Here is a 12,377-nt window from a genome sequence, read left to right as displayed (position 1 = left end):
CATCTCGATGATTTTATGAAAATGATTTTATTTATTTGCAACTTATTTGAAAAAATGAATTTTGCAGAAAGAATGTTCTAGTAGAAGTAAAGGAGTAAAATACATTCTGAAGTTTTAGATTTGTTCCTTTGACAAAAAGTCATAAAATACATAACTGTTTAATGTGTTTAGAGGTTTTAATTTAGAGGTTATCAATGCAACACGGGCAGTTCCATCGAGAACCTCCTGTCCTCTACCAGTAATTCAATGCGAGCTGCAACAACGTGCCATGTAGACAAAAGTTAAACATGTATGCATGAGAGAATATCCTCAGGGAAGTCAGGTATGATAAACACTGTGAGATTTTACACTCAGAGATTCTCCCAGTGTAGAGAGGCCTCACTCCACACCTTTCTCTTGGTGTTGTATTTCTTATTTAAATTAAAGTCACAGTTATAGAAACATTAACCCTCATTCCTTGGAGACATTTATACACAGCGTATGAAGGAAATATATATTTCATGAGTGCCGACTGATTGATGACAGTGTAAATCTGCATCGCATGTATTAAGGAATATAAAAGCCTAATGTATTAATGTAGTGTTGCTGTTGATTGCAATGCAGTGAGTTCTAACAAAAGACAAACAAGTTAGCTCGTTTCGCCAGGTGTGAAGATTTCTGAAAACCGCTCAGGGCAGTGTTACCCTGAGTGCGACAGTAATGTGAGCACTCAGATGTGCCCATGCAAAGCTGAATGAAGGGAACATATTATGCAAAAGGAGCTTTTTTCTCATCTCATCTTCTCTCTCAGGGTTTTGACATTTTAATTGAGCACTTTCACACGAGGTCTTCTTGTACCATGTGAACCACTACTCTGACATTTTCAGACAGGCACAAGTGTTTATTTAGACACAGTGAAGAAGCGTCAGTTCAGGCCCACATTGTTACATTTATTTAACATGACATGGCAGTTTACAGTACGATTTCCTGATGACCGAGTGGTGTATAGCACCTGTCACCCTTATAACCTTGGTTGTGGCCACCTCTGTGGTGCAAGTTTCACTTTCCTGTAAAACTCTTCAATTACTGTCAAACAAAAGATCTTTCACGGTGATGATTGCAAATGAATTGTCACAAATTCTGAGCACGTTTGATACTTTGAGAGAAATGGTTGTAATTGTGAAACAAAAATGAAACAATTGTGTTTACGCATTAACAGATTCACTGAGAGAATATTATCTGCCCCAAACGTTATTTGCATACTCTTTACACAGTTCCCACTGTTGGACTGTTGGTAAAGGTATATTAAAAAAAAAATCTCACAATGGATCTGGTCTAATAAAAACAAGTGAAGTCATAGTTTCCCCAGCAAGGCCTGATGAGAAAGGTAGGGGTGAAGAAAAGAGGGTGGTGGAGGGGTTTGAGAAACTACAGGGAGGTTCTGGCTTCACTCCAAACACATACAAAAGTAGAAGCCAACCTCGGTCGCAATTGTAGTGTCTGCTCTTTCATGGCTGCCCTCCTCAGAGACGTAGGTGATACGATTAAGGCCGATAAAAAACCTACACACTCACCACCTGAACCATCAAGATACAGATGCAGCATGTTGCAATAACACACATAACACAGGAAGAGCTCACCCGGTGTCAGTCTCGCTTTCACATCAAGCCACAGACACATGCACCAACGCGACCAGAAGGCATTTAAAATTCCTTGAGCACTTGTAGTCCTGTGATCAGCGCTGTGCATGAGAGAGGGAGACTTGTGAGACCCTGTCACGTCACTAGAATTGTTCAATTAGAGCCTCACGGGTGAAGACGGCAGCTAATTGTTCCACCTCATTTGTCTGATGTAATGTCTTCATATCACATTGTCTTATAAGTTGATGTTGCCGGCTGCAGACAGGAACCTCAATTGTCACTCTCACCTACATCTTATATCTTTAAACCATTCATAAATGACTACTCAACTGTTTCTAAAGCCGTTAGTCCCAACTTATGCCAAGAGCGTCCTAGAAGTGGCTGAATATAGAGCCAACGTCTGTCAAGGACGTCCACCTTCCTGACAAATAGAAATACTATAAATCTGTGTAGTGCTGATGGAAGTAAAACACAAAGAGCTTCTACATTGTGACACTGTGCAGGTTTGTGCCACCTCATGTTGAGTTAGCGCCTGGTTACCTCCTGAACTGACAATAACTAAGGTGAAAGATGACTAACCGAGTTAAACCCCACCCTGGCTTCTCACACCATGGTGACAGCATCTGTAATAAAACACAAAACAAAAACACACACACACACACACACACACACACACACACATTAAGCTTTTCTTGATGATACAGCGTGAACTCGGATATTCTTTTTACCATGTAAGGGAAGCGTTACTCTCATCCATGGTTTTGACAACATTATGATCACAGGTTATTATTAGTCATATTCAGACATATTTAACATATCTATGATCTTTCACTGTGGTTGTTGGCATCACCTCTGTTAACAGAAGGTGGAGTAGAAAATAGATGAAACAAGAGCTTAAAGGTGCATCTGAAAAACAAAAGAGGGGGTGCTGCAAAGGACCAGTTTTTCAAAGGGAACAGTTGGTGCATGTGTGACTACGTCAGCAGTGAGAAAGACATCAAATCGCCTGGTGCATCACGCCCGGGCCCTTCGAGCACCAGACTTCTCACTTCACAAAGTCTGCACTCTGGGTGCGTGGTGGAGCAGCATGTCACAGATTATCCCTCACATCACAACCTCTGCTGAGATGTGCCACATCTCCTGAACAGCAGCCGCGGGGAAACTAGTGCACAGATAAAGGTGTGAGGTTTCCATGGCAATTGAGTCTAAAGAGTAGGGAAATCACTGGTACAGTAGGTCTATTACTACCTATGGAATAAATGACAATGATTGTCAGCAGTGAGTAGCAGCTCTAAAACGTAATGATGATGATGATGATGTGTTTACCAGTGTGTATGAGCACAATGGCTTTAATACATTTTACAATTAGTGTCCTCTCTGTGTGTGTGTGTGTGTGTGTGAGGGGGAAACGGAAGGAGGGGTGTTTGACAACATGAGCAGGCTCACGTGACCACCTTTTAAATTCCTGTTTCCCTGCAGCGCAATTTGTCAGAGCACGGACGGTGTCTGTCTGCCTGCCTCGCTCCTCGTACGCACGTCTTCTCGTTTTTCGCTGCTTGAAGCCTTCAAGCGTAGCTCTTCTCCTCCCATCATGTTGTTGCTGCAGTCGGTTTGAGCTCGCTTGCTGCTGGAGCCTCTGAGTGGACCGGTACCAAGAGGAGGATCTCGGTTCCTCTGCCGGAGGAAAGACCAAGAAGGGGGAGAGAGAAGAATGCAACAGTGGTGCGTCGGTAGAGGCTCGTTTCTGCACTGACCACCACGATAAGGTTCATTAATCTCTCGCACTGCAGGAATACGGCACCTTTTTGAGCTTTTGTTCTCCCAATGCACGGCCACTAGAGAAGAAAGAGGAAAAGCGGAGGAAGAGGGGGGGGGGGGGCTGCAACGCTGCGAGTCACCGGGATCGTCACCAAACACCCAGGAGCGCCCCTCGACCTACAGGGTCTCACCCTCAAACCAGAAGAAACGATGTCATCTACGAGATTTAAGAAGGATAAAGAGATCATTGGGGACTATGAGACCCAAGTGAAAGGTGCGGTGTGAATCAGACGCCAGTGTCCACTCTTGTGCGCACTGTGTGTGCGGAGCCTTCACCAGGCTCGATGCTGCTGCTGCTGCTGCATGTTGCTGTTTTTCTCCTTATTCATGTCACATATTGAAATGAATCCACCTTATTGTTCGCTGTTAAACCACAGAGCATGGTCACACTTTCCCCTCAGATGACAGGCAGCTAAACCCTCACAGTAAATCCAGTGACAGCGTCGGGGTGCGAGAAACGAGCCCTGGGTTTATTTTCCAGGTTTTTTTTTTTTTTTCCTCTGTGATGTGTCAAGGTTTCTGTGCTGGATGTTTGTCTTAATGTGGTTACGATCCTGGTTAGTTGCGCTTTGTTGCTGGGTAAAATGATCCCGGTGTTGAAGTAGGGGCAGTGATATGTGGCATTATGGCACCTCATCCTTTCATCTTTCGGGGCCTGCGCACGGCTTCATGTGCGTATTGTGCGTATTTGGGAACAGACGCACCGTGGACTGCGCCTCTTATCCGTATTCAGTGTCTTCCAATGGTTTGTGGTGACAACGTGTCTTCAGCTTCAAACGACAGACCTGATCACGTTTTCTTTGATTCACTGTCAGTGTTGTTTTTTTTTTTATCTCTCGCTGATCTCAACTGGTAACATGGATAAAACACTGTGTGGCACAGAGACACAAACATGTTGCAGCTACAGCTCCTTAGTGATCATCTCAGTATCATAATCTGGTGGTAGATCTATCTCTATCAGTGTCTTTGCAGCTAGTTGTATGAACTGTGTTACATTTCTGAAAATGATTAGTTGTAGAGAAAATGATTAAATAGGAAATGGAGGAAAAAGAGCCTAGACAGTAACAGTCAAATAACATGCAGCCAGTGGTGAAAGCGCAGCCTAAACAACACAGGCCATGCAAATAAACAGTCACCGGATGCTGTAAGTGACAGTTTGTTCTGCTGTGTAGTGTAAATACCAAGGCGTGTGCTGTGTGTTGCTTCTGAGTCGAGATTTCTCTAAGTGGATCTGGGGTCCACTTACGAGGCTCTGGAGCCATTACTACCACTTTCACACTCTGCGGTTTCACTAATGTTACATCTCAGGAGCTTTAGCTGTTCAAGTCAGGCACAGGTCGGGAGATTTGTACTACTGATCTATAGGCACGCTCCAATTTTGAGAAGGAAATGTATCAGCTGACTGATTTTGTTTGGGTTTGACCTTCAAGGCCTTCTCTTCCTCTGTAATCTTCTAATCTTGGTTTTGGTTTGTGGAATGAGTTGATAATTGAGGAAAAGACAGACAGAAACATGTCTTGTTACTAACATATCAATGCTCATCTCATTCTACTGCTTTCCATTTTCCTCTAGGCCATTATTTTGGTAATTCAAGCATCAATTATTCAGTTTAGAGCCCACTCTGTCATGGGAGAATTGCTGTTGTTTCATAGATCCGGGCCCTGTCTGCTGCCTCTTCGCATTAGACAGGGCCCTTGAACTGTGTGAGGAGGAAGCCTGTTAATTTATGGAGACTGCTGCTTGTTTCTCATTCACAGCTGGTGTGTTGCATAGCCTGCAGACACACGGGGCTCTCCGCTCCTGACATCGACCACCTCACAACAATAGCAATGTTATGGGGTGAACCCGGCACACAGTGAACCATAATGAAATTCCGATTGGAAATTGCACCTGTCTTATTCTGAGTTATTGCCTTATGGTTAATGTGCGAGTTAATGTCATTCATTGGGTCATAACAGGATCACACTTTTTCTTTTTTGAGGTATGAGGACTGATAGAAGTGCAACAGAAAAAAAATCACTTAGTGTTTGCAGTAGCTCAACAACAAAGGAAAAACACGTGAAGCAAAAATGATTGGATATGTTAAAATGTAATGGCTGCAGATATTAAAGCACTTCATAACATAAATGAATTCCTCTGTTAAAATAAAATCTTAACTCTCTGGCTCTAATGAATTCCTGAAGACCCCTGGGGGGCTGCCTGCTAAAGCCGAGGTCACTGAAAGACCCTGAGAGATGGTGCGCACTTTATTCAAGCTGTTCAGCTGGCAGCTCTTACATTAGCATGTCAATAGAGAGGGTTCACACGCTGAACACAGAGAGACCGACTGAGGAGCTTGGACTGTTGTTTCGCAGCTGGACTGACGCTCTACTTTCTCCTGTTTGTCAGTTTTTATAGGGAGCTTGCGAAGTGTTGCTCTCGTGCTCAACTGTCGGCAGCTGTTTGACATTGTATGTCCTCAGTGTAAAACCATACATTGCCACCAGCAGGACGATGATAAATTGAACCGTACACCGGACAGAACTGAAACCCAGTGATCACGAGTGAACCAGTGGATTGTCTTAGTGTAATCAAACCACAGATAAAGGACGAGCTCCACATTGGACTGTGGTGGATGATACAGTTCATGCACAGAACAAAGCTGTGGAACAATTCTGAACACTTAAAGGACATCAGTAAATGTCAGTGCACCTGGGCTCCACTGTCTTTAAAATGCTTAGTTTTTATTAAATAGCGCTTGTGTTTACATCTCTCTGTTGTACTGCCATTTAAATTGAGGGACAGCAGGTTCTGTTGGCTGTCTTCCCTGAATACTAGGCTGCAATGAGTCAGTGATTCGTTGTACTTGGACTGCAGCACAGTGTAACCAAAGCCTCATTTTCTGGCACATTGCAGCCTTACTTCTTGTATTTTTCCTACAGTATTTTGCAGAATAAAGTGAGTGTGATGAGTGTTTTTACTCATTGCTAGTGTTCACATGTACTATATATGACAGATTTTCAGTTTGAACATTTCTGGTGTGATTGCTCCTGACATAGCATTTGTGGCCTGCATTGGTAGTCATATCCTAGATGTAGCTATTGTCTCGCTCAGACGCGGCCACACCAGTCATTACCCACACTGACAGCAGCACACCCACATACGAAGACAGACATGAAGACAGACCAACACACATAAATGCGCTGTGTTGTTTAGAGGAAGTTCAGTTTTGATGTGATGAAAATTACCCAACACTTGAAGTGCTTTCATAATTTATCTCCCAGGCTGCAAACAACTGATGCTCTGATCACAGAAATGAATGCAGGCAACTGCTCATAGACTTTTTTTTTCTGTGTCCCTCACATGTACACATTAATTTCTACCAATGCCAGCTGCGCATGTAAACACTCAAGGTGATGCTGAGAGCGAAGCCCGGGTTTTACACCTCAGTGTTCAGGTTTCTTTTTGTTGCTGGTTTCTATTGTCTGAAAGTAATTTGATGAACATGCAGTTCTAAACAAGCTGTGGGAGGTATGTACATGTAATACGTTGAGCCAAGGCAAGTGTTCGTTTCTTAGTACAACTTCAAATGCCTGATAAAAGCATATCATAATACTGTACTATACACAATATGTCAGATTATTGACTTATTGAATGTTCTAATCTTCTCAGCTTTGTACTACACATTAAGCATCAGCTTAGAGTATGGATGGAAATAGCAGTTGTTGTCATGACTCTAAAACATTTAGTTGGTTTGTTGAAATGCTGATGAGAACAGTTCAAGACATTAGGTGTGTCTCTGTTTGTTGTTGCTCAAGGCTACAGTCGTGTCTGCTGAGAGAGACTCAGGTTCAAAGTGTTTGTTAGTGAAGTTACAGTGACTCCCTGATACCTACCTCTGAAACGCTGTACCTGGAATGCCACGCATTCATTACTGAAGCTGATTGTGTTTCACGGTTTAGTATTATCATGGTGTAATTCGGTTAATTACCTGCTAACACCCTGCTGGGCAGCATGAATCTAGTTGTGTATAAATGGACATGTTAGAGGTGAAGAAATGGTCACATTGACTCACCAGCTGAGGAACCTCCAGCTGCCAGCTTGTTTGGCAAAACCTGCCACTGACTGAGAGAACATTTTGTGATTTAAGAAAAAATGAGCCATTAGGCCAGAGGAGGTGTTAGTGGTAGAGCTTGTTTAAGCTGTGGTCCAATAATTTGGGCTTCATTATGGGTTGGCTTGTTTGTGTAGCGTGGCAGTGACTTCTAAAATAGGTAAATCAGTTTTGTACTTTACTTAGCAGAGGAAGCAGGAGCTTGACAAAATATGTATTTTCATGGCAGTGACAGAACACGCAAATTAGCTTTTATTTAATGTAGTTGTAAAATTGAAAAGCGATCCATCAGTGTCTTTAACCTTTAGGTTCTAATCGTGCTATACAATACCAATGCCAGTTCTTTTTCCTCTACTCTTTGCTCACACTTGCGTCTCTCTATAAACATAGGATGGAAAATGCAGCTGCCACTTGATAAATTAATTTCTCCTATCCGTTTCAAAAGGATTCAAGGGATAATCGGCCTTTCATGAAACGGCTGATCTGCCAGCCGTAGTTTATCATTCAACACAGTGTCAGTTTGTGTGCTGGCATTGAACAAAGATCCATTTATAGAGGAAAACAGTTTCATTTTCCTGGTTATTTGGTGCTAGGCACTGCATGATTTCACTTATCTATGTTGAAAGAACTTTAATGGTCACTGTCTGGAGAAGTGTAGCTTGATTGTATTGTAAGTCTGGTAATACACTGCCACCTAATACCTAACTAACGGATAAACTTTCTTTAACTGTTTAATTGTAAAGCTGCAATAAAGGTTTTGTAGAACTGTTGATCATCGGCACATTCACACACACACACTCCACAGAGTGTTGAGAAATCAAATGGAAACGGGAATGTTTTTGTCTGATAGGTATCCATGGTGAGATGCAGAAATAGTTGATGTAGGCAAGAAGAAAGTCGGAGTGAAATAACTTCCTGCTGACAGATAGTTAGAAACCGAGGAAATAGGGCAGTTCTGCAAACATAGCTCCACAATGAGAGTTTGAAAAAGTCACTAATTGATGAAGTAATTAGTTAAGTCCTTATAGTATAGACTTGGGACCTGCAGGATTAACTTTATTATGTACGAGTGAAGCCCTTGTCCCACAATAGACTTCAGATAATTAAGGAGCGTACCTATTTGCGGCTCACAAATCCCTCTCATCCAAACCCGATGGTAGAAATAGAACCATATGTGGCACATGCTAATTAGCTATTAGAAGCATAAAGCTGTAGAACTTTGTTAATGTGTTGTTTATTGTCAGCATTACTGCAAGTAAAAAAAATGTTGTCAGCATAGTTTAATCCGGCATTTTTATGGGGTGCATGGTACAGCTTAGACAGTTCGCTAGTCTATGACATGGCTGACATACAGACAACCATTCACACCTATGGATGATTTAGAGTCACCAATTAACTCTAACTGCTTGCCTGTGGACTGTGGGAGGAAGCTGGGGTACCTGGAGAAAACCTATGCAGGTAGAGACAGAACACTTGAACTCTGCACATAAAGAGTGGTATAACTGTATTGCATTATGAACTGATGGTCAAAATAACTTAAATCATGGAGAAAATAGGACTCACTGGCTTCACTGAGAGTAAAGATGTGACAGCTCTGTCCTTTATTGCTCTCTGTCTCTTTTCAACTGAACTCTCTGTTTCACATCATTTGAGCTACTGAAGCTGTCCTCGCTTAAAAGTAACTGTTGTTTCAAAGGCCCATGCATTATTTTATTGAAGCATTTCGTTTCATTTATACATACAGTGGGTATTTTATCCTAATTTAAGATATAGTCTGGTGAAGGAAACAGTCAAATGAGTTTTATTGTTTTGATCAGCTGCTGCTGCATTTTTATAATACAGTATGTCTCATTGCATACTACCCCTCACTGCTGCCACCTATCCACGTCCATCAGACTACACCTTTCCTCCAATAAGCTGCTCCCCAGGGGGTGGAGCACGCCCATGTTGCCATGGAGATACCTCTCAGCCAGGGCTCGCAGTGCTGGATCGTGGAGACGGCAAATGATGGACTCAGCTGGAGTCTGAAAGGGCGTGTTTCCCGCTGTAGCTCTTGGTCGGGCTTCCCTGAAGCACCACACTCATTTAACATGGTGGCGTGATGACGACGTGGACACCAGAGAGGAAATCAATGTGAGATAGCTGTGAAGTCTGCGATGGTTTTCCTCTACTCACACTGGGAATATCATGGGTTCATCTTGTTAAGTGTTCTATTTGCAGGGTTGGAGGCTCAAATGCAACATTGGCCTGTTTATTATCAAGCTTTACATGAAAGATTGTAGCCTAGAGAGTGACTGAAAATGCTTCTAGTTATTGAAAATGATGTGAGACAAGGTCATTAGGTTTAGCTTGACAGAGTATCCAGTGGAATATCCAATAAACAAGGAGGTAATTAGCAGGAACGACCAGAGAGTGGCAGCTGACATCTTGTTGTAGGACACTCCATCAGTTTATCTCTGCTCAGCTATTGATTGGTCCCAGCTCCTGTTGTCTTATTGTTGACCACATGCTCCAGCAGCCTAAGCTAATGAGGGACCAGACGAGAGAGAGAGAGACTGAGAAGAATGTGCACAAACAACAGGAGCATGCCCAGTTGAATCCAAAATTATAACAATCGTTATAGGATTAAAAAGAACAGAGAAGTGGGGGGATTAGTTCAACAACTGGCACCTGTATTATGAGGCTCGGTACAAGTGAATTAAGGTCTAGATAAGGGTTGCGTTTGTCTATGTGTCTTCTTTTCATGTGAATTTGTCTATGCAGTGTGGAGGCCAGATACTGCAGAGCTGAATTAGGGATTAGGTTAGTGAATTTGGCTCACAGTAGCTTCTGCCTGGTTTGTGTTACTGTGTGTGTGCATGTCTCAATACATGGTGATGTGAATGCTCAAGGACGTTATTTTGAAGGTGGTTAATACCTTCTGATTCTGGTTATGATTTATGGACACGTCGTTCTTTCCGTCACATTCGCTGCACCAATATTCATTGTTGTGAAAACAAAAGCTCAGTGTGGAATGTGTGCTTTTTATTAATTCACTAAAACACTTTAGTGGGCACACTGAGCAAGGCTGTTATTATCCAAAAACAGTCACCATCACACAACACTATGTGAGATAATATTATAGCTTTATTATCCGGCAGTTAAATGATCCATCATGCTCCTCCTAAAGCAGGCTGCTGCTCTCTACAGCCTGGCATCCCCCCACTTCCCTCAGGATGCTCTGCAGAAAATCTCTGGCGCTCACTGCACTCCAATTTTCATTGCGTCAAGACTTCACGTGGTCCTCCTAATCAGCAGACTTAGCCCTACTAAAATGCTGCACCAGTGCATCACCCCTGGTGTCCTGAACTGACTTTAGGTGGAGGTTTAATTTTTTATAACAGAAGCAGTAAACACCTTGTTTTCATCACTAGGATGTGTTGGTATCATGCTTTGAAAAGCCTACATGATAGATATAGAAGATAGATACAGAAGATATATGAGGAAATGAAGAAATGTCATGGCTCAGGTTTTATCCATTTTATCAAATGGCTGAATAAACATTACAGGGGAGATTCAGACCTGCCTCACACCTGCAGCACAATCCATTTCTCAACTAGATGATGGTCTCAACTGGACTGGCCACAGAAAGGCCATACTGTGCCTAAAGAAGCCTAAATACGTACAGTTTGGGAAATGCATCCAGTGTGCAGTTTACTACAGTGTAAGGTAAATTGCAGCTAACAGGGGGCATGCATGAGAACTGAGATGGAAGATTTCATTTGATGCATTTTTAGCACATTGAAAAACAAACACGTTCTTTGTACACATGAGGTTGCACGTTGTTTCACTCCCTTAATTCAGGGAATGTCCACAAAACATTTATGGCGGAGTGGACAGATACACGTTCAGTTAATCTAAACCTCTTTCTAAACTTGAATTAGATTTTATGTACAATTTTCTGTCCCACTCAACAAATGGTAGAAACATCACTGCTCTGCCCTGTAACCCAGCTGTCTGTACAGGATTTTGTCTGTTTAAGGTCAAAGTTGAAGGATCTCCAACGTCCGACTATTGTTTTCAAACGTTTTCCTGTTCTGTGAGGAGACAAGTGTTCACTGCGCTCGTGGTTCCTGTCCCTAAACGATGTAGGAGAAATGATATCGTGGAGCAGGTGTCTACTGGAAGGGGTAGCGGTCTAATAATGATGATGTATGTACTTGAGGTCATGAATATACCTTCAACTGCCCGCTCTCTGAATATTTCATTCACTCTGCTGCTTGTAATGAAGCAGCAGTAATGAACCTCCTGGTGCAGACCATTGCAAGATGTCTGATGTTAGACAGATAATCAGCTTCTGTTTTGTTCACATCATGAATAGAACATGCGTGAATATACACTGGTGAGCCAAAATACAATTACCATTATAGCTCCTGTGTGATATGCTGTCGGTTTCAAAGCAGTTTAAGTTTAACCTGCCCATGTTTCCAGCACTGAACACACAGACTACAGTAACTGACTGTTGACATCTATCTATACATCCAGACCTTGACATGCGCTGTTGTTACAGAAAATGACAAAGACAACAACAGCAAAATATATATTAAGAGGAAACTGCGGGTGGCTTGATTATAACTGATCAAACAGCTCAGAAGCAATTATTATTATTCCTAGGAAACAACAGAATGAAGTGAAAGAAATAACACAGAAAGTAGTTAAAACAGGCTAAATGAGTGTCACACAAGCGAACGTTGGCTTCTAAAGTAATGGCTCCACATATCCTGCTCGGCCAATTAAAGGCTATTTTGAAGCTTTAAGTCATAAATTCGTCCTTCAAACAAATGACAAATTTGTTTGACCATATCTCA

At 42.3% G+C, this 12,377-nt stretch overlaps 1 protein-coding gene across 1 annotated transcript in view; it reads left to right on the top strand.

Annotated features, from left to right (window-relative positions):
* The first annotated feature begins 3,112 nt into the window (after positions 1-3,112).
* The window catches only part of srgap3 (SLIT-ROBO Rho GTPase activating protein 3), a 45,190-nt gene continuing 35,925 nt past the window's right edge, over positions 3,113-12,377 (top strand). The window contains exon 1 of the mRNA XM_026349415.1: positions 3,113-3,651. Coding sequence (XP_026205200.1) covers positions 3,588-3,651 — 64 coding nt within the window. The 5' untranslated portion in view covers positions 3,113-3,587. The remainder of the gene's footprint in view (positions 3,652-12,377) is intronic.

This window comes from Anabas testudineus, chromosome 5 (assembly GCF_900324465.2).
Source record: "Anabas testudineus chromosome 5, fAnaTes1.2, whole genome shotgun sequence".
Classification (NCBI taxonomy): domain Eukaryota; kingdom Metazoa; phylum Chordata; class Actinopteri; order Anabantiformes; family Anabantidae; genus Anabas; species Anabas testudineus.
The sequence above is the reverse complement of the archived record's forward strand: the minus strand, read 5'-3'. Positions and strand labels throughout refer to the sequence as shown.